At 38.6% G+C, this 23,285-nt stretch overlaps 1 protein-coding gene across 5 annotated transcripts in view; it reads right to left on the reverse strand.

Annotated features, from left to right (window-relative positions):
* The window catches only part of SGCD (sarcoglycan delta), a 629,843-nt gene that overhangs the window by 88,267 nt on the left and 518,291 nt on the right, over positions 1-23,285 (reverse strand). For all 5 annotated transcript variants that reach the window (XM_079144990.1, XM_079144988.1, XM_079144989.1 and 2 more), the window contains exon 6: positions 13,498-13,570. In XM_079144990.1, coding sequence (XP_079001116.1) covers positions 13,498-13,570 — 73 coding nt within the window. The remainder of the gene's footprint in view (positions 1-13,497; positions 13,571-23,285) is intronic.

A 23,285-nucleotide genomic window follows, 5' to 3' on the forward strand; every position in this document is an offset into this window, starting at 1 on the left:
TTTTGTTTTGTTTGAACCCAGGGGTGCTCTACCACTGAGCTACATCCCTAGCCCTTTTTTATTTTGAGACAGGATCTTGCCAAGTTGCCCTGGCTAGCCTCGAACTTGTGATCCTCCTACCTCAGACTCCCAAATCACTGGGATGATAGGAGTGTACCACTGCACTGGCTTTAGGAAATGTTTAAGGGAGTATTTGTGAAAATTCTTCAAAATTTACAAATCACTAGAAGAATAAATTGTTCCCCAAACACTCGCAGTATAAGGAATAATAAGGGATCAATGCTGATCACAGATTTTGTTCTTGAACCACTCAATGAAGAGAGCTCTTCAAGGAACTTAATGAGAGGCTCCTGGTAAAGCTGTATTTGTGAGCACCGCTTGCAGCCCTGGGTTTTAAGAATCTGCCTATTAGAGCAGACCTGAAAGGTCATTTAAAACTCCTCCCTCCCTCTGAGGCTTGACCCAGCTCTGCGGCAGTCCTGGTAGGAGAGTTCTTCCTTGCTTTGAGTGATGGGATAATAGACCTCTTCAGACTATTAGAAGTTACTTCCTTCTATTAAGCTGTCTCACCGGAGTTCTGCCCCCTCACTCCTGAGCCACTCCAGGCCATTAGAATAAAGTACAAAATGCTCTTTTTGTGAGACTATCACATCTTGCACAAAGAGAGGAGGTTGCACTTTCCTTTCCTGATCACGTGACTTAGTGGCTCCTGGATCATGCCATGGCAGAGGACAGAACCCTCCATGCATCATCCTCTCCTAACTTTTAGCTGCAGAAAGAGAGCTGAGGTGCTGAACATACTGTGAAATAGCTTCTCTGGCACCAAGAACGGGCCATGTCCAATCCAGTATGGTGTGTCTCACAAATGGTCCTCAAAGTGAAGCCCAGGCACCTGCAGAGTCACATAATCAGAGGATGCCTAATGCCTCCTGCTCTCCAATTAATCCCACTCATCATGCATTTCTGCATGTGAAGGCTGAAGGGCATTTCCATCATTTCCCAAGAGCATTCCCTGAGGGGCAGAGGGAGAACCATAAATGAATAGACAGATGCATCATGTCAGGAAGGGTATCAACGCTTTCCTTTAATCAGCACGCAGTCAATATTCTCCATCATGAATAACTAATTAGTGTCTCAACTCCGTTCCTCAAATGTCATTGCAAAAATCTATCTGAGGAATGTCATCTGCACTTAAGGAAGGGACAAGCATCATAATTAAGCTTTAAGCTATTACTTCAGCATGAAGTTGCCACGAAGTGTGAAATGACTATAATTCACATTTTTAAGACCCTGAATTTATTAGCATCTATTTCCTATTCAAGGTTAGGGGTATGGTGCTTGGATTGTCAAAAGATTCAAATTCCTCTGTGCTTTGTTATTGTGGAGTGACTGTGTCTGAGCTCAGATGCCAGGCAAGGACAAGTATCATTAATGAGTTAGGCTATATTTGTAAAAGAAATAAAAATAAAAATAAAATAAATCCCGGGGGATTGGATTTATCATGATTCATCTAACATGGTCCCCCTGTGGAGATCGGCAAGAGTGGGGATTCTCTCAGTCAGTTCAACCACAAATGGAGGAGGGGTGGGTGCTGTGCCTATAGTGGGGAGAACATCCTGAGCCTGGCAGTGTGCCAAGAAATGTGTCCTGAGGTCAGGGAAAGACGTGCAGCTGAGAGTTGAAGAAGGAAGAGAACCATCCAGAGCAGAGGAAAGATTTCAAGAAAAGGGAAAGGTGACATGAAGAACCACACACACTCTAGAGGAAGCAGGGTATCGCAATGTGGCCAAAGCCTGCAGACAGATTTCTGATTGAATGGTGTATCAAACACACCTCCCTACCTTTTCCCGTTCTGGAAATGCTACTTCAGTGACTCTGAATAGACTTCAATAAGGCCCTAATCCTCAAGGACAAAGCAAAAGAGAAGAGATCAGGGCACAAGACAGATGGCGACCATGCTCTGGAAGTTGGAAATCAAATCAAAAATAGTAACTTCATTAGCATGTGACAAGAAACTCAAAGCTAAGTGCTTATAGGTTTGATGAGTATCAAGTTACCAGCTTGAAAACTGTGGCCAGGCCCAGAAATCAGAGTGGCCAGGCAGCTCTGTGGTTGGAACTGGGTTACAATTGGGAAGACTTGTGGGAGGCGCTGTGGGAAATGGGCATCCCCTACGGACTGTTTCTTCACTGGTGTGGAAAACAGGGAATTAAGTGAAAACCTCCATATCGGAGAGTGAGGCTTCCCAGCTTCCTCCCACATACTGACAGCAAGATTTATGCCGAGCACAAGATTCAGACTTCTATTGGGGAAACTGACCCGCCCAAGATAAAAGACCTATACATTTTGACATCTGGAGTCACCCATCACCCACCACCCAGTCCTATTCATGCAAGCAAACATGACAAGAGATTCTGGATACTTTGATTCTTGATACTTCACTCTTAAAAATGAATAGCCATGCATAAATCACCAGATGCTGGATGAAGCCCTAATCACAAACCCAGGACCGTGAAGCTTAAAAAAAATGAGGAAACAAGAAATTCGAGAAAACCTATCGTTGATATATATTCAAAAGGGAAAGACAGAACATCTATGCCATTAACCTGCGATGTTACAAAAGGATATCACCATAGACAAAAACAACTTTTGAAAATTAAAATATGAAAACAGGGACTAAAAGTTCAGTGGAAGCAATGAAAACTAGGGGGAGAGTGGGAGGAGAAATAAATAAAAATAAGAAAATGGTTGGAGGGTGAGGAAGAGTCACAGGAGACCGTCTGTCCAGGGTCATGTTAAGGTCATATGTGTATTTTTGTTTTGAAGTTTTATCTTCAAGTCAGTGAGACCCACTGAAGGATGGAAGATAAGGGAATGACATTTGTCCCAACATGGCATATGATCCATGGCCAGGAAGAGGGCAAGCTTATCAAGAGATCCCTGAAATCTGATCATCTTACTCTCATTTTATATTACACTGCATTCTATCACACCATGGAGAATTCTGGATCAAGGGAAAAAAAAGTTATCATTGGTTGATTTGTTTTTGACTCACTTCTGGTTCTCAACTTATTTCAGGTAAAAACTCGTGTCAGCTTGTTCTTCTAAATCCCCATTACTCTTTGTTTTGAAAAGGTTATAACTGAAATAAAATAAGGCTGGCTTGGAGCCAGGATCATGAAGGGTGTAATTAAGAAAGATTTTCTGTCTGTACACCCAGCAGGGCCATCCTACCGGGGAAAAAAAGAGGGAATCAAAAGCAATTGTGTGTTTCTCAAGAATAACAGAACAATATACTCCACACACTTTACATAATAAATGACAGCGGTTGACATTTTAATCAAGATGAAAACCTTGGCAAGTCAGAACATCCTGCTTTGAGGCAGAAGGTGGCAGTAGCTCAGGAATGTCCAATTTGTCCTCAGACTGAAAACTTTGCACTTTTAAGATATCATGCCAGAGATAAAAGGACAATTTTATATCCTCCCACTGTGATTTTTTTTCATATTTTAATCCTTATTATTGAAAGTAATCTGAAAGATTTAATTTTTTTCATATTTTAATCCTTATTATTGAAATTAATCTGAAAGATATCGTTTCAGTTTCAGAGTAAAAGTCACTTGTCTAGGATGATGATCGTGATGCTTTCTCACTGCCCCTCTCACATTCACATGAAAACGAACTGCTCGTGACAGGTAAAACCAGGTTTCTCAGTGTTCATCATTGATGGCTCTAATTTTCAGGGAGAGTCTAACGATATCTAGTGATGATTCTGAGGAAAACTTTGGTTCCTCCAAAATCCGGTTGAGTCTGAAAGATGAAAAACTACAAACCTTACTTGGGGAGGAGGCTAGAGCATTACACGTGAACTTTCATTCTAATTAATGATGGTTGAAGACTTGAAGTGAAAACCACTAAAAGCAAGTGCCTAAAGATGGATTCTAAAGGCAGGTTTCCCTTTGATCATATCCAGGGTTCCTACAAGACACACAGGGGAAGACCCACAGCCTTAACGCTCGGCAAGGTGAGTGAATGTTGGGCCCATTGACAAGACATCTTCATCCATGCAAAGCAAATAGCATCTCTTATTTTTTACTTATTTTTACTCTCGAACTTCTGATCCTTATGAATTACAGGAAAAATTAAGTCAAACCTAGTCTGGAAACCTTTTTGTCAACCAAAAACCTAAACTTTTCTTCAATAAGCAGTTTTGCTGATTCTGATTATTTTCTTAACTCCATGACTCAGAGAAGAGGAGTCACCGGGACTTTGATTTCACTGCTTTCCTTATATTTGGTATCATCTTCTTCCCACAGCTCCCAGCCAGGAGAAGAGATGGGCTGTCCATTTCTTTCCTTCTGAATGAGACTTTCCTTATGGGCTGGTCTCATTTGCCCTGATGTTATCCATTCTCCTCAGGCCGCTAAACGCAGAATCACAATGTACAAAGGAGATGGATATGGAACATATAGGTTTGATACCTTTAAAGGCAGTTTCCATTACACTTTAAAAGCAAGAGTCTTTGATAAATATGTCAATGGGTGGGATGGAGATAGCTCAGATACTAGGCTCGCTTTTCCTCTGCACCACTGGTTTCTCCTTCTGCCCAGGAGAACCATGATGGAAAGGCATCCGAGAGAGAGGGGAGGACAAGGAGGAGAGGGAAATGTGCAGATAAATTCACACTATAGCACTGATGTTTATAGGGAAAAAGGAGAAAATGATAATGGTCGGAACACAGGAGGGAAGGAAAGGAACACAGGTAGGTAGATGGAGAGTCAGATCAACTTCTTTAGAGAGAAGAGCAAAATGTATTAATTTGGGAATGTCAAACACAATGACCTTAAAACCCTGTGAACTTCATCGGACTCTAGTCTGGCATTTGGAGTCTCTGACAAGAGCCAAGTCGCAGACACTTCCTCTTTGGCAAAATGAGAAAATAGCACACGATGTTAGGTTCTGGCCAAGTGCATACAACATATAGGACCGTCTTTTATTCTAAAGTCCTGTTGACAGTCAGTGGAAATATCCTTTTGTACACACTGTTAATAGTGAATGTAAATGAATGTGAGGACTTGTTTTTGGTTCTAGTTTTTATCCTTAATGGAAACAGAATTGTCGGTTGCCGTAACTGGAAACTTTTTACTGGCTGATGAAATTCGAAACTCTGGGAACTGCTATCTCATTCTTGATCCTGATAAAAAGGGCTGCTTGCCTCTCTTCCCCAAAGCTAACATTGGTTGAACTTATTATGTCACTCAGTGTTTTCAATGTTCTAGACACTGGGGCCAAGTTCAAACCTAGTGGGGCACCTTCAAAGTACACACTATTGACCAATATGGACACTTGATGATTTCATACAACCCTGGAGTAACTCTGCTACTATTTTTTTTTAATTTCTTCTTTAAATCATTTCAATATCTGTGTTATATGACTAAATAATGCTGGATTCTATATAAGCTAAACTAAGATAAAGATTTTAGCCTCAGTACATGGAATGCTGGGAATGAAGGGAATGGGCAGGAAGAGAAGATGAAAAACAATTAGAGAACATGTCTCTAAATGTTCACATGGGAACAATTGTAAGGACTTCACGCTCAGTGAAATTCAATGGTGTTGCTCCAGATATCATTTACCAAGGGCTGAGAGGCTCAGTATACAGTGCTTTGTGTGTCTCTCTGGATGAGTGTGTGTTTTCTCTTTCAATAAATATATATATTTATACATTTTTAAAACTCACACTATACAATGTTTTTGGTATTGTGACTTTTTTTTTTTCAGGGTATAAGCCTCTAATTAATTGAACCTGAGGTCTTGGCAAATTGTTTCAGTAGCTTAAATTTATAAATCACTGGGAGCCAGTAGATATTTAGTTGGCTACAGACACTCAAAAGTAAAGTTAAAGCAAAAATTTGTGGGAGCCTTGTGTAATCCTTGTTTTCCTATGAAATACACAGACTTTAAATCTTACCCATTCCCAGAGGAGTTTAGCTTTAGTACTTTCCACAGCAAAACGAAGAAAAACAAACAAAAATATCTACAGACTGTTCAAGTGCACGCTGGGAATAATAGACGTACATTAGAAGTTTTCTACCTTATCCCTGGAACCCTGGTGATATTATGAAGAAAATGAACAGTAACAAAGCAATATCTATTTATCGGAACTGCAGAATAGGTTTGAGATTAATGAGTCTTTTGGTCCTAAATGGTGTGATGCACCCGTTTTTTATGTTAAAACAGTCTTTGACGTCTTTTGAAACCATTCCAGATAGCGACTCCACACAATTTATTAAAGAACACAACTGTCAATGTGGAAAATTACATAATAAGCTCCACTTTTATAAATGATCAGGGATGTTTTAGGGAACTACAGAGATAAATTGGGCTGTTCACTACTACACTAGATGGCCTGAGAGATCCATTTCTTTTAAATCCTAACACCTATTTATTGATTTTTGCCCTTTTTCTCTCCTTTCAATCAAAATGTCATTTCCTGTGGGTAAACTTAGTTAACTCTTCTCACCTTAACTAATTCTCCTAATTATCTAATTAACTCTCCTAATTTTTTCTAACTCTCCTAACCTTACTTAACTAAATCTCTTAACCTTACCTAGCCCTGACTTTACTTAACTCTCATAGGTAGATGGCTTCCTTCTCTGTATTTCCTCTGCCTTGGTTTACATCTCTGTCCTATCGAACATCACAAGGTATTGTATTTGGTGGTTATATTTCTGTCGTATTGCCTTAACTATAAACTACTGGAGTACTGATTTCTGCATTCAGAGTAATTAGCACAGGGCCTGACTGCTTAAGAAGGATCCAACAAATACTTGGTGAACAGGCTCTGAGCTTCACTGAGAGGATAAGCAGCCCACCAGGCTGGTTATCATTGTTTGTAAAGTCAGAGCACATGGGCATAGTGGCTGAAGGAGGATGGGAAGGGTTCTTTTATGAAGACCTTCTGGCTTCTTGTGGCTCCTTCCAGGGTTTGGGGGATCTTTAGGGGAACGGAGTTGGGTGCATGAGCATAGGAGTCAACATCTCCTTCTCCCTCTTTCCACATATGCCATAGCATGTGTCTGTGAGATAAGATTTCAGAGTCTACTTTTGTGTTCTTGTGGGACCAGAATCCTGCGAGGAAACTTCACAGTTGAAAGGAAAACTTAGAGCAAGGTATGCATTCAAAGGGCAGCCTCTGTTCTTACAGAAAACACATATGCAAAACCCAGTGGCCTAGTTCCTGCTTCAGATCATGAAGAGCCTGAGATCAGTGATTTTTTTTTTCCATTTGTCTTTATATAGAATCCAGGAAAAAAAAAAAAAAAAAAAACCTGAACGAGTGAACACATAATACATTCATGTTTAAAGATCATGAGCTTATTAGAATCCAATTTCTATTTTAAGTTAGTTTTTCTTATTTCAAGGGATGGGTATAATGCTTGGTGTATTTTTAAGTACAGTCTTGAATCTAGGACACCAGGTCATTATTTCAGAATAACCCTGCAGGGGTAAAATCAACATAGACTGCTGGAGAGAACTGTTTGGCTTAGACCTTTGTACTCCTCATTACTTGTCTGGAGAGAAACAAACGCTCTGTGTGTGTGTGTGTGTGTTATTTACAAATATCTTAAGCAAAGACTGCAAAACCAGAACTATAGCAACTCTGAACACGGAAAGGAATGAACTGAACTCCAGCGAGCAGAAAGCTACCTCTCTTTTAACAGATCTTCTAGGAAGAAATGCCAGAAGCCTCAAACCTGGCCTGGTATTCATTAAAAAGCAAGCAAACAAAAACCAACAAGAGAACAAACAAAAAACCGCAGCAGCCTAGAAAGAGATTTGAGGACGCGAAAGTGATCCCAGGGAAGCTAGGTAAGACAGATGCAATTTTCTCAAATTTTTTTTGTTTTATTCAATTTGTTTACCATCAGGAACAAACAAGATCAAGCAAATCTTTGTCTAGAATATTAAAGATAAAAAACCCCACTAAAAAGGTTTCCTACTTAACTGCAGTGAGAGTTTCAGGATCGGTTAATTCACATCTCAATGAACCACTTTTCTGTTAGGCTCCCTTTTATATATGTTTTAGTCTATGAGACCATCAGGTGATTGCACCTCTTTTAACAAATCTTAACACAGAGTAGGATGTTCTAGGACTGTAAGATGTTAATATGTGAAAAAAAAAAGAAAAACTGAGTTAAGTGTATGTGGAATGATCTGTAGGGATTTTACAGCTCTTCTTAGAATCTAAAATTATTTTAAAATAAAATATTGAACGATTATAAAGGGATTAGCAGTCTGGAGCTGGAAGTGGTCTTGTTTTATGGAGTACAGGCTCCACAGGTAGCTGGAGGTTCACTGTGGGGACTGGCTCCTGGTGCTATGCCCTTTCCCCTCCACTGCCTTACCACTGAGGAGTGAACCCTTCTCCCCCTTAATGCCTCACCAATCTCTACCCCCTAGTAGGAACCCAGGGACCTCACTTAAACTCCTCTGCTTTCTTGCGTCTAGAAGACACATCAGCATGAAGAAAGACCCATCCAACTCTAAAGTCAGAATAGGAGACTTCGTCTCCAAGTTCATTACTTATTTACTCAGTATCCAGGGTCAATAGCAATCAATAGCAGAGTGAAATGTGGCACCATTAAATAAATGATGTAAGTGAAGCACAGACACATGGGTGTGGTTAATCTGTAAACTACAGCTGGGTATCTTTTCAGTTGGTCAGAGACCCTCCTGCAAAGTGCCATTAAAAAACAAACACAAACAAAAAATTACAGAGGATGAAAATGCTAAATTTTCGCACCGTAGGTGCCTGCCTCAATCTACGCTCTTTTGATTTGAGCTAAAGGGACAAACAGAAGAACAGTTTTAGAATAACAGGAAATATTTTTATGCTTATAAGAAAACATTATTTCTACTCTCTGAGGAATATGCTTATGACTTGAGAATATGCAATGAAAATTCAGCCATTCTCTGAAGCCTACACTTCTTTAGTTTCACTGGCTTAGATTCACTCATGAATCATGGAGATTTAATTTTTTTATTTTTACAGACTGCATTTGGATTCACTGTACACAAATGGTGCACTTCATTTCATTTCTATGGTTGTGCTCGATGTAGATTCATACCATTTGTGTAATCAAACATGTACATAGGGTGATGATGTCTGTCTCATTCCACCATTTTTCATACCCTGCCCCCTCATTTCCCTCTATGTAATCTAGAGTTCCTGCCTCTACGTAATCTAGAGTTCCCGCCTTCTTCTCTTATCCCCATCACCCCACCCCCATTATATATCATCATCCACTTATCAGGGAAAATATTCGGCCTTTGTTTTTTTCGGACTGGCTTATTTCTCTTAGCATGATATTCTCCAATTCCGTCCATTTAACACAGCCACATCAATGTTCATAGCAGCTCATTTCACAATAGCTAGATTGTGGAACCAACCAAGATGCCCTTCAACAGAGGAATGGATAAAGAAACTGTGGTATATATGCACAATGAAATATTATTAAGCCATAAAGAAGAATAATATTATGACATTGGCAGATAAATTGATGGAATTGGAGATTTGATTTTGTAAAGGCACGTTCCAGGGTTTCCTATAGGTAACGTACTGACAGTGCAGCTACAGCACTGCAGGGTAAGTGCTGTTCTACATTCTTCAGGACACAGGTCTCTATGCAGACGCAGTCAGGGAGCCTTTTCCTCTTCATCTGTATGTGTTTAAGGGGAACAGTGAGCAAATTTGATGCAGGTAAATGATATATAAAAGTCCAGTAGGTTTAATGAGAATTTCTGTCTCAAGTGTCATTTTTTTTTTGTATTGGAAAACTTTTAATTCTTCTCTTTTCATTCTTTTTTTTTTAATTTTTACAGACTGCATTTTGATTCATTGCACACAAATGGGGCACATCATTTCGTTTCTATGGTTGTGCACGATGTAGATTCACACCATTCGTGTAATCATACATGTACATAGGGTCATGATGTCTGTCTCATTCCACCATCTTTCATACCCCACCCCTCATCCCTCTCATTTCCCTCTACTTAATCTAAAATTTCTACATTCTTCTCTCACCCCCCCAACCCCATTATGTATCATCATCCACTTATCAGGGAAAACATTCTTCTTAGCAAAATACATAATAAAGTGTTTTGAACTGTATGCTCCGTACTGTGCTGCAGAGCATTAGAACGTATTCCTCCTGTGTAATTGTATGTGGGTTCCTGTTATCCAGCCTCCTGCAATCTCCCCTCCCCCATATTTCCTAATCTCTAGCGACCACTATTCTAGTCTCTATGTCTATGAAGTCATCTGTTCTAGCTTCCACACAGGAGCAAGGACAGGGAGTATTGTCTTTCTGTGTCTGGCTTATAACACTCAACATAACATCTTGTTATTGAACTTAGAGGTTTTGAGTTGCTTTACCATCACTAAGTTAACCCCTAGCTGTTTTATTTTTTACTTTGAGACAGGGCCTTGCTAAGTTGCTGAGGTTGGTCTTAAACTTGTGATCCTCCTGCCTTAGCCTCCCCAGATTTGGGGATTATAGGTCTGCACCACAGTGCCTGGCTAAGTTTGCATTCTTTTAAATGGCTGAGTAATATCCCATTATGGTGTAAAAGCAAATGGAAAATCACAGTGGAACCAATTTTGAAAGGATTTTACAAAATGGACTCAGAGGAACATCAGCAAACAGGGCTTTCTGTAGACTCTAGCTGCTGGGATGTGAATTTTGGTCATATCTACTCTTTCTCCACAGGCAGCTGGTATGACTGAACAGTTATGTTGTGCCCAGAGGCTTGAGATACATATCAAGAGGATGTTCTTGTTTTGTGGATTTTCTCTTTGTTTATATATTCATGTCTTTACCTCCTAAAGTTTAAGCAGTCTCTGAACCTCAACATTTAAGAGCCCACAGAAACTCACACTTTCCAGTCTTCCTAGAAACACTGATTCAGAGATATCTATACCTGTGTCTCTCCTAAAACCCTAAATAAAGTCCTTTTGCAGTTTCTGACTTTGAATCTGTTGATGTTAGGGTTTAGATATGGAGTATCACTCCACAAGCTCATGTGAAGGCTTGGATGCTAGTGTTCAGAGGTGGGGCCTTTGGAAGGTTATTAGGTGACCAGGGCTTTAAAGCATAGCTTAGTGGGCTCTTGAGAGGTGTTGGGAACATGAGGGGCTGAGATGGGGCTGTATCATTTTTGTACACAGTGCCACCTTCTCTCATACTTTGCTTTCTGGCTACCATGAGATGAACGATTTTTCTCCATAACTATGCCCTTTGGCCTGATATTCTGTCTCTCCTTGGGCCAGGAAACAATAAAGCCAAGTGACCTTGGACTGAAATTCTTGAAATCATGAAACAAAAATAAATCTTTTCTGCTTTGATTTTCTCAGGCATCTTTTCATAATGATGGAAAACTGACTAACACAATTGACATTACATATATTTTGCTTTTTTTATACATTTGTCTATTGAAGAAGGACACTTTGGTTGTTTTTATATCTTGGCTATTATAAACCTTGCTGCAATAATCATGAGTGCAGGTATGTGTTTGATAAACTGATATAATTTGGGGGGATGGTTATGTACCCAGTAGTGGGATGGTTGAATCATAAGGTAGTTTTATTTTTTTCTGAAGAACCTCCATATTATTTTCTATAATGATTGCACTAATTTACATTTTCTCTAGTAGCATATGAGAATTCTCCAATCTTTGCCAAGACTGGTTATTTTTTTTTTTTTTTTTCTTTTTGATTACAGCCATTCTAACTGTGGCAAGACAATCTCTCATTGTGGTTTAATTTTCCACTTCATGAGGACTAGTGATGCTGGACATTTAAAAAAAATAGTTGTTGGTCCTTTATGTAGCCACTTTTGTGAGATGTCTATTCAAGATCATCTGCCTATTTTATTTTTTATTCTGATTATATTTGTTTTTCTTTTCTTTTTTTTTTTTCAGGGGCAGAGGTCTGGATTGGATTTGTTTTTGATTACAGAAGAGTTACTTTGCTGCTAACATCAAATACTGTAAATTCTTTCTTGTTATATTTCCTAAGTCTTTCATGTAATGAAGAACTTATTCCACAGCGGGTGATATCTGCCTTGCCTTTAGAGTTGAGCTCCTTTTGACAGTACTTTTCTCTGGACTGAGCAGCACTCATGACTGACTAGTTCTGTAAGAAACCTGCTCCTGCTAAGGAATGTGGGAAGGGAGAGAACCAGGCTGCCCCTCATTCACTCCCTCGTCTGGAAAGAGTTTGACATCACAGATAGGACGCATCGCCCTCTCGGAATGAGCTCTCTCAAGAGTCCTGAAAGGCAGGTTTTCTTGGGTGGCATCCAGCTTATGTGAAACACAGAATCTAGCTAGCAGAGGGTCAGGTAATTTCTGGCATGTGGAAGCTCTGCTGAAAAAAGTCACTCCAGAGAACGTCGCGTAGCTTTGATACGACAGCACCTGTGTATATGGGACTTTACTCATTCCCCAGCCATTATTCTCTTCTTTGGCCCAATTTCTTCCTTTATAATCGCAAAAACTTACAGGCTTTGTGAAACAATGCTCCGGATCTCCTAATGAGTTATATTTCCCACTACTGAGAAGTGTTTCTCTTAAGGGAATATAAGCTCCTGGGGGCTGCGACTGTTTTAGCAAAGCAGACGGCATCCTGAAAGTCGGTGAGACTGGTGCAGTGCAGACACATCTGCCTGTGGTTGGTGGCGATCAGGAAACAGTTATTCAAAGCTATTTATGGTCATTGGTTACTTATTCCTGGTTTCAGGTAAAAGAAATACCCAAGATGAAGAAGATCAGCATTCACTGAATAATTATATCTTAGACATTACAGTTAAATTCGTATCAACGTACCATGTTTGTAAGTGCTTTGGGGGACAGGGGTTAGTTCTTTGGTGGCTAGAAGGGTTTTCAGGTTATGTCAATCTCTTAGCCTGCTGTTCTTTCTCATTTCCATATTTGGTGTTAGTGAGTACTGGGTCGCCCAGGGTCTTCCTGTGCTACAGGAGCATACTAGTGGCTATTTCAAGATTCACAACCACTGCAAGGAACACCCTGAAGGTGTAGTTCTAGCCACATTCCACTCAAAGAAATAGAGAAACACCTGTATCACATTTAGACTTTAATTTCCCTTAGAAAGCAGTTTTCTTTGGGTTGGTCAACACCAATTACTGAATAGTTTTGTAACTGATCAGTTTGGGCACCAAAAAATACAGTAGCAAATCAATGAATCTAAATGTCACAATTGCAAAGCTGGCAACCTCTCACCCTAAGCCCTTAATATTCTTAAGTACTCAGCAAAACTTTCTTTTGGGTACAGCTTATCTTCAGTAGTCACCCACCTCTCCTGGTTTATATATTCATATTGTGACACTGTCATTAGTATTCAAAATGAATCATGGGCCTGTTGCACAGAGGAAGGTAATGGCAATTGATCAGTGCAAAGCCGGGTCAGAAGCTTACCTTAGTTCCTTGAAGGGGTCTGCCCTGACATTAGGTGTTTCTATGGATTTAGGAAAGACTGTGCCCTCAGCTCCTGTAAAGAAAAGAGAAAAGAAAACAGTGATTGGAGATGTTGAAGGAATCACCTAGGGGCACCCTCAACACACTGGAGCTAAATGTAGTGAATCCATTATACAACCCAAGAGTACTGGCTTTAGGGCTCCTGATGACAGAGCTTTGAATCAACTCATGCAAACAACCTTTGAAAAAACAAGAACTATCTTTTGAAAGTATTCTTGCTGAGATCAGAGTGAGGTCACAAGGCAGATTTCCTCTCGACTTGAAAACAATAAATTAAAAACAAATAAATAAATAAACAAGCAAGCCTAGAAATAAATTGTAAGGTCTGACTCTCATAAACCATTAATAGCCACCTAATTGTAAATGATTTGAAATACGACAGCTGAAAACCTCTGATGGCAATGCAGGGCACAAATCACATAACACCCAGGACTTCTAAGCAATGGGTTAGATGGCGGTATTTGCCTAGTTTTTTAGTAAATAAAACTCTATACTCTTCTCTTTGAGAGACAAGCTAACAGAGCATCATGGCCGATCATTTGAAGTTCAATGCTTTTACACTTTGGGTATTAACATTGATCCCAACCCAATCTAGACATTTACCTCGGCTGTGCTATAAGCCTTTATCTTTACAATGTATCAACACTGGCTGAACCTCCCAGCCATAAAAGATTGTGATTATCTGATTTGTACGCTCCCAAAGTATTTTCAAATCATTTAAGCCTCGGTTTATCACAAACAATTGCACTGGATATTAGTTTTTCAATTAAACTTAGCTGAGGCCACCAAGTATGGTAATCCTAGCTACTTGGGAAGTTGAGGCAGGAGGATTGTAAGTTTGAGCCATCCAGGGCATTTTACTGAGATCCTGTCTCAAAACAAAACAAAACAATTAAAAGGACTGGTGATGTACCACGCAGGAGGCCCTGGGTTCCATCCTGAGTATCTTGAAACAAAAAACAAACCAAATAGAGCAAAGGTCCTATCTTGTACTTAGAAGTAGAGAAATTTGTTTTATGTGTTTGGTGTATTCCTTTGATGCTATTAGGACAGATTAACTATTTTGTATTCGTGTGTAAATTTTTAAACTCCTCTTGTCTTGTTAAAATGTCCAAAAATCCTCCATTCACCACTGTTATTCCAAGTCTAGATTTATCCTGGTACAATGATTAGTCCAGGAAAATGAATTGTTTACTTTTGTAGCAACTATAGAAATACCCAGTATTTTTGATAAGAGTAACAGACTACTGTAAGTACAATTGGAAAATAATACATCTACTTAATGCTACATATGGTCCTTAAAGGAATAGCTTGAAGAAAAACAATAACTGTTTCTAAGCTAACATCTTAAGTGGCTGCTGTAGAGGCCATCATTTATATTCATATGCACTAGTTTATTTATTTCCTATAAACAAACCATTAAAATTAACAATCAATTGCATTGGGCAGAGAGACATTTAGTGTAGGGCTACTGAAGACCTTTCTTAGCCTATTAGACATCCTTTTTAAGACTCCAAACCATATCATTTCAAATACATCAAAATATAAATATTAAAAAACTCATAACTTTTTTTGATAGAAATTTAAGAATGTCATAATTTTCTTATACATAAATTAATTTGCCATTATGATTTTATTATATTTTACATATCTGAATAAGAATGAACTGGATTGTAGACTATAATGTAGCTTTGTAGTTTTTGCTAAACATGTATTAATTTAGTTTTGCAGAGTATACATTCCATCTATTTCCAACATTTTTTTGATACTTTGAGGAATGCATACACCAGAGGTACTGTGGAGGCTCCCTAGGTCAAACCCACCCTAGAAGTCACAGAATAATGAGTGACACTTAGGAATGTGGCCACAGGCTGTCTAAAACCCAAGAGCATGCCTTCAACTCCTTACAGCATCATCTCCAATCCGTCCAGAAGCAACTCCCATCTGTCACTCTGTCACTGCCACATTGAGCAGGAACTTCCTTGAAACTCAGAGATCCTTAGTCCTTGGCCATTTGTTCTCTAGCTTTAAAGCTATAATTAAAAGAATGATTACATATGTCAATAAAGTAAGGATAGTTTTTGTTTACATTGTCTTCCTTCTTTAACTTGCAGCTAAAATTCTCCCTGAATTCTATCCAGAATTCCTTGGAAACGATTACATCACTTCAGCCTTAATCACCTGATTCATACACGTGACAGTACTGGCCATGGATCACCTTCATTATCTGAACTGCTACTGTACACTGTGGAGACTAAGGTTTCACCGTCACCATGCCTGTTCAATTTCTAATCAGTACCTTAACTTGTATGGGAGTACTTATTTATTGGTATGAGACTCATTCCACAATGTAATCAAATTTGAATGAGAGTCCAAAATTATAATCCAAAATAATACTTGAATTCCACCTCTAAAATGAAAAATTGTGCTAATTAAGGAAGACTATTTGAGCCAAACAAAAGCACAATTCTTTTAAATGAACTGAGATAAGATGCCTATAGTCTCCTCCTCAGATTGAGGGACTCTCTTATTCTGTAGGTACAGACTGGGGCTAAAATCACGTAGGTCTCAAAACCAGGGACACATTAAGGGAAGAAAACTATAGACCAATATCCTTGATGGACTCAGAAGCAAATATCCTTAATAAAATGTTATAAGATCATGTTCAATAATATATTAAGAATATTGTACATCCTGACCAAGTTGGTTTTATCCCATAGATGAAAGGATGGTTTAACATGCAAATCAATAAATGTAGTTCATCACATAAATAAAATTAAGGAAAAAAAGACTTCATTGTCTCAATAGATGTAGAGAAGGCCTTTTACCAAATTTAGCACCCATTCATGACAAAAACACTGAAGAATCTAGAGATAGAAAGAACCACCTCAACTTCATAAAAGTTATACATGTAAAACTCAAAGTCAACCTCATAGTACATGGGGGAAAACTGAAAGCATTTTCTTTAAAATGTAGAATAAGACAAGGATGTCCACTCAGCATTCATATTTAATATAGTGCTAGAAATTCTAGCCAGAACAATTAGGCAAAGGAAGGAAATAAAAGAGCTAAAAATAGGAGAGGAAGAAGTTGAATTATCACTATTTGTAGATGATATGATCCTATACTTAGAAGATTAAAACAAACAAAAAAAAAAAAACTACAAGTAAAGACTGCTGGATGTAATAAACATATTTGACAAAGTAGCAGCCTACAAAAACATACAAAAATCAATAGTTTTTCTTTATACCCACAATTAATTTGCTGAGAAAGAAAGGAAGGGAGGAATCACCTAGGCATAAGGAGATGACAGACCTCTACAAAGAAAACTATAGAACAATGAAGAAAGAAAGACACAAGAATATGGAAAGACCTGCCATGTTCATGGATAGGAAGAATTAATATTTTTTAAATGGCCATTCTATCAAAAGCAATATGCAGATTCCATGCAACACCCATCAAAATATCAATGACGTTCTTCACAGAACTAGAAAGATTAGTCTTAAAATTAATTTGGAAGAATAAATAATAGTAGAAGCAATTCTAAGCCAGAAAAAGCAATGCTGGAGGCATCAAAATACCTGACTTCAAATTATATTACAAAACTATACTAACAAAAGCTGAATGGTACTGGCAGAAAAACAGATACATAGACTAATGGTACAGAATAGAAGACACAGAGACAAGCCCACTCATCCTGCATCAAAGTTAACTCGAAATGTATCAAAGACCCTTGGAATTAGACCAGAAACTATAAAACTCCTAGAAGAAAACATAGGGTCAACACTCCAGCATGTAGGCACAGGCAATAACTTTCTCAATAGGAACCTCAAAGCTCAGGAAGTATTGCCAAGAGTTAACAAATGGGATAATATCTTCATAGTAAAGGAAACAATTAGGAATATGAAGACAGACCCTACAGAATGAGAGAAATTCTTTGCTAGCTACTTTTCTAACAGAGCATTAATGACATGGAGAATTCAAAAACTTAATATCAAAACCAAATAAACCCAATTAATAAATGGGAAAATAAATTAAACAGACACTTCTGGCTAAAAAAAAATATGAAAAAAAATGTTCAATGTCATTAGCAAGTAGGGAAATGCAAATCAAAACGATCTTACACCCATTAGAATGACAGTCATCAAGAATACAAACAATAATACATGCTGGAGAGAATGTAGAGAAAAAGGATTACTTTTGCATTGCTGGTGGGATTATAAATTAGAACAGCCACTATGGAAATGAGTATGGAGTTACTCAACCAACTAGGCATGGAATGACCATATGATCCAGCTATACCACTCCTCTGTATTTATCCTGAAGAATTAGTCATCTTACTACAGTGATACATGCATACCCATGTTTACAGCAGCACAATTCACAACAGCCAAACTGTGAAACCAGCCTAGTGTCCATCAATAGATGAATGGATAAAGAAAATGTGATATATACACACAATGGGATTTTATACAGCCATATAGAAAAATCAAATGATGACATTTGCAGGAAAATAGATGGAACTCGAGACAACTCTGTAGGAGAAATAAGTCAAACTCAGAAGATCAAGGGTTGTATGCTTTATCGTATATGTGGAAGCTAGAGAGAAAAAAGAAAAGAAAGGTAAAGGTAGATCTCCTAAAAATCAAAGAGAGATCAGTAGAGGAAAGGGACCAGGAGGTGGGAGAGAGGAGAGAGGGAGAAAATGCTAGGGAGTGAAAATGGCCAAATCATATTGTTATATTGTGTGCATGTTTGAATAAGTAACAACAACTCATTATGTACAACTATAATGCACTAATAAAAATGTGGAAAGAAAAACATAACAAGCATGTGGATCTCACAGTCACACATGCAGTGAGGTCTAGTGCAGAGATTCACATAGAGCCAACAGACTGGAGAGCCCACCCTTATCCACAGTTCCCCGGTGCTTTGTCTCCTCAATGCCAGGGCCACGTGGTACCTGCTGAAAGTCAAGCCAGCAAGCCCCTGAGTGTGGGCTGACAGGGAGAAGTGTGGATGATTGACAGGCTCTGCCTGTGGGGTGGAAGTGAAGGGCAAGATACTTCCTCAGCTCCCAATGTCCACTCAGAGACCTTTTGGTTTTGGTTTGCTGGATTGGCCAAGGAGGCCCATATGTTTCACCTACCAGAAGACGTACTTATTGACATAACTTTTTAGGGAAAGATATCAAAGTCTCTCATTTGCTCTGTGACTTTAGACATGACACTCGACCTCTGATGCTGAGTTTTCTTCTCTGAAAAGAAGGTATATTGACAGTACCTTCCTCTCCTAGATAGAGATCCTGGGAGATTGAGATTTCTGGTACAATCAGTAAATGATACTCAATAAAAACTACTACTAGGAATAAAGTTTTATGAACCTTAGTCTTTCCTCTTCTTATCCCAATGTTTACAATGATCTCAAAAACGATATTTTTAAATCACTCTGAACTTGAAACTATTTTGACTACTCCAGGTTTCCATTTGATCAGCCATAACCACCCTCTCTGAAAGGGACTATTAGTACCTGTCACTATGGATGTGGCATCTGAGACTCAGGGAAGTGAAGACATTTTCCTGTCATCAAAGGCTGGGATTTGAACTCCAGTCTTCAGCTTTCAACCAGAGGCCCTATACTATCTCCTTCTCTGTCTTTCTAAGTAAGTTGCTGTCTACCTACTCATCTTCTTGTGGGACCTGAGCAAATGCCAGTGCTTCTGCCCTCAAACAACCTTGCTAAACCCCCAGTCACCTTCTTCTCAAAACAATTCACATGTACAATGATAAGATATTACTACTTTTCCAAGAGAGCGTTTCTTTCCAAGTCCTCGGGTGTCTGATTTTCAGACCATTTTTCTCCTTCCCAGAAGTGGCACGTGGACAACCATCCATCAGGACAAATTTCCCATTCCATCCTCTATTCATTCCTGGATAATACATTATTCTCAGTTTTATTATTTCAAAAAGGTTTCTATTAAAGCCGTACCTACTGATTCCCTCTTTTGACACAATATAATTTACTGGCAATAAATGTTCATAAACAGTTTGACTGAAAAATCCATAAAGCCATTTCAGCTTTATTTTAAGTTCCATTTAATGTCCCTCAAAAATGATTTCATCAATGTGTTTCCATTAGCTGGTTCTCTGCCCAATAACTTAATTCCACACAATCAATCAGGAACTTATAAAGCATGAGACAGGATCTATCTAAAGTGTTTTGAATCACCATAAGGATCAGCTCAATGGCTCTTTTTCCTACTAGCACAGGTAGGGGGTATACTTGTCAAAAAATCTCAAATGCACTCTGTTACCATAGTAACAGAAAGCCAACTTCTCTTTAGAAAGGATGCTCAAGTTCTGAGCTCCATTCAGTGGATCTGTCCTGCTTTCCCCTCAAAGTGTTCTGGACGTCAAGAATCCTGAAATCTAGTCCTGTCTCTGTGATTTTAGGCAAATCACATGACCACTCTAACTTCTGATTTCTCCAGATGAGGATTGAGGTATCAGAGCTATGTTCCCTAAATCTACACTTTGATGAGGTTACAATTGGATCTAAACAGATAACCATCTTTCACCACCTCCTCTCCCTGTTGTGAAATCAAAACAATCCTGGAAATACTGAAGGAATTTACTCAGCATTTTCTCTGCGTTTAAGGCAGGAGGCGGGTAGGGAGAAGAAGAAAAGCAGATTTTTGTCCATTTTAAACTTCATTTAATTGGTAGAAATAGACACTAGAAAATAAATCTTGTGAGAGAATAAAATAGGAAGTAAAACTTATTATACATGAAACTAACATAAAAAAATAACAAAACTGAGTGAAACAGACATTATTACCTCATGTACATGTATGACTGCATGACCGATGTGATCCTGCAATATGTATAATCAGAAAAATGAGAAATTACACTCTATTTATGTATGATCTATCAAAATGTATAAATGCATTCTACTGTCAGGTACAACTAATTAGAACAAATAAAATTTAAAAAATTAAAAGCAAACAAACAAAAAAACCCAAACACTTTGTTACTGAAACTCCAAAAGCCTAGGGAAATGAAATCTTATGCAAAGCAATAAACACTGAAAAGTTTAAAACCATGCATGTTAAAAATTGCTGTGTTATTGATGCTAAAAAAAAAAAAAAAAAAAAAAAAAAAAAAAACCTTAGATTTACAAAATTTAGCACAGGAAAATGGGACTTGGGAGAAATATTGGGCAGAAAAATTGTAGTGACAAACTATCTCATGAAGTTGATGAAAATTTATGAGGATCAAATCATTCTTGTACATGGAGAAGAACCAAACTCCAAATTAATAATTTCAAGAAATTTTTGTTTAAAAATAGAAAATATATATACTGTTTAGAACATTAAGGGATTAAACTACCTTAATGGAGTTAAGGTAGATTCTTGTTTTGTTTTGGTACCAGGACTTCAACTCAGGGGTGCTTAACCACTCAGTCATATCCCCAACTATAGAGATATATTTTAAATATTTTATTTAGAGACAGGTCTTGCTGAGTGGCTTAGGTCCTCACTAAGTTGCTGAGGCTGACTTTGAATTCAAGATTCTCCTGCCTTGGCCTCCAGAGTTGCTAGGATTATAGGCGTGGGCCACTGCTCCCATCCTTGTAAGGGTAAATTCTTAATGAATATCATTAATATTGATAATGATTATGATTAATGATTTTGTATTAATGAACATAAACTAAATTTTATCTTCAGTTTTAAACCATGGGGACAAAATGTTCAACAGTTTCAAAAGGCTGATTTAAAAGTTCTGATGAATATTGTTTGAAGTAAAAATTTTCTAATTCACATTGCCTGGGTAGATATAATTGAATGACAGCCTTAATAACAGCTGTATTTTACCTAATAAGAATATGGCTTTATACAAATAGTAGATTATAAAATGGAGAAAAGAAGTCAATCTGAAAAACGGTGACAGGAAAATGGAAGGAATGGATTTAATTTCTTAAAACATCAGAAGAGTGGGAAACCAGAGGCTTGGTTTTTAGTTCTTATTTTGCAGACTCATCTGTGGTGCTGGGCTTTGGAGGTAGTGTATCTGCAATGAGACGGTTGCAGACACATAATGGGTTCATTGCAGACACTGAACTGAGCCTCAGTTCTTAGCCGGGTGGTGTGGTGACTCTCAGAGGTGAGACCAAATGGGATGTCCGTGGGCCACCGGGGTGCTCTCAGAGGGGATGCTGACCTTAGGGAGGGAGTTCTTAGCAAAGCACATTGTGACAAATCCTGAGGCTGGCCCCTGAATCACTCTCTGGCTTCCTGCTTCCAGCTAGGATCTCTTCCTCACACCACTGTGATTACCTTCTATTAGGCCCTCACCAGAGGCCTGACCAAAGGGGCTGCCTTATCTTAGACAGCCAGACTCTAAAACTGTGAACTATAGAAACTTCTCTGTGACTTCCTAGGTAGCCTGAATCAGGTATTTTATTGTAGCAGCAAAAAGCAGACTAATACTCATGGACTTGGTCAATTTACCTCTAGTATTATCTCCCCATCTGTTATACAAAGTGGGGATGAGTGGATTACATTGCCTGGAAGGTTGGTTTTAGCTCTGCCAGTTTACTATCCCCCAGATAACTGACTGAATGAACCACAAACCAGAAGAGGAGTATGGTGTGTAGGATGAAGCTAAAGCTGAGTGCATTTAACAATTACATAATAAACAAGAGCCTCTTCTGGGTGAGACGGAGACTTGGAGTTCATGATCTGGCAGACTGTACTGCATGCCACTAGTATAGACTGACTAGCTTATATTATTAATAACAAAATAATCTCATATACATAATTTGCATGTATAGACATAAATATATATTTAATTTTGTAGTGACAAAGGCGTAAAGAATCAAAAAGAAACATGTCTTTGAAAGCATAAAACCTCAAAAGTCATAAACTATTTTGGAAGGTAACTTTCCTAAAGATTCAAAGTTTTGCTGATATTTGAAAAATTAGGAATGAACTAGTCAAACAGGACATATAACAGTGAAAAACAGTATCCAATGACTATAGGAGAAGAAAATTCAAGTTCCTAAAGAGGATCAGTATGGTTAAATTATATTTAGCAAGAGGTGAGCATTATGGGACGGTAGTGGAGAGAGAACTCAGCCTCGGGGGCCACAGGAAAGGTATTAAGAAAAGGGATGGATGGGAGTTGATCAAATTTGTACTTTTTCCGAGATCATGATGGTTGCACATTGATTGCATGCTTGTGTTTCCCCCAGATATGTTAAAGTCCTAATCCTCGATAAGACGGTATTAGGATATGGAACCTTTGGAAAATAATGAGGGTTAAATGAAATCATGAGGATGAAGCCCTCATGACAGGATGGATGGTCTTATAAGAAGAGATGCTGGAGAGCTTGCCCTTGCCCTGCCCTGGGAAGACACAATGAGAGGGCAACTGTCTGCAGTCCCATGATGGGGATGAGTGTCTCATAAGAAGGGAGACTAGAGCTCACTTTCCTGACATTATGCGAGGACAGCAAGAAGATGAACCTGACCATTTGGCCCCTGATCTCAGACTTCCCACTACCCAGAACTTCCCACTACACCTCTGTGGTTCAAACCACCCAGGCTGTGGAATTTGTTATAGCAGCCCACCTTGAGCCACTGGGTCATGAAGAGACACTGGAGGAGGGAGATGGTAGACACAGAGAGCCACCGGATATATGGTGGAAATTTGGACTAGAGAATTGCC

Source organism: Sciurus vulgaris (genome assembly GCF_902686455.1).
Source record: "Sciurus vulgaris genome assembly, chromosome: 6".
Taxonomy (NCBI): Eukaryota; Metazoa; Chordata; class Mammalia; order Rodentia; family Sciuridae; genus Sciurus; species Sciurus vulgaris.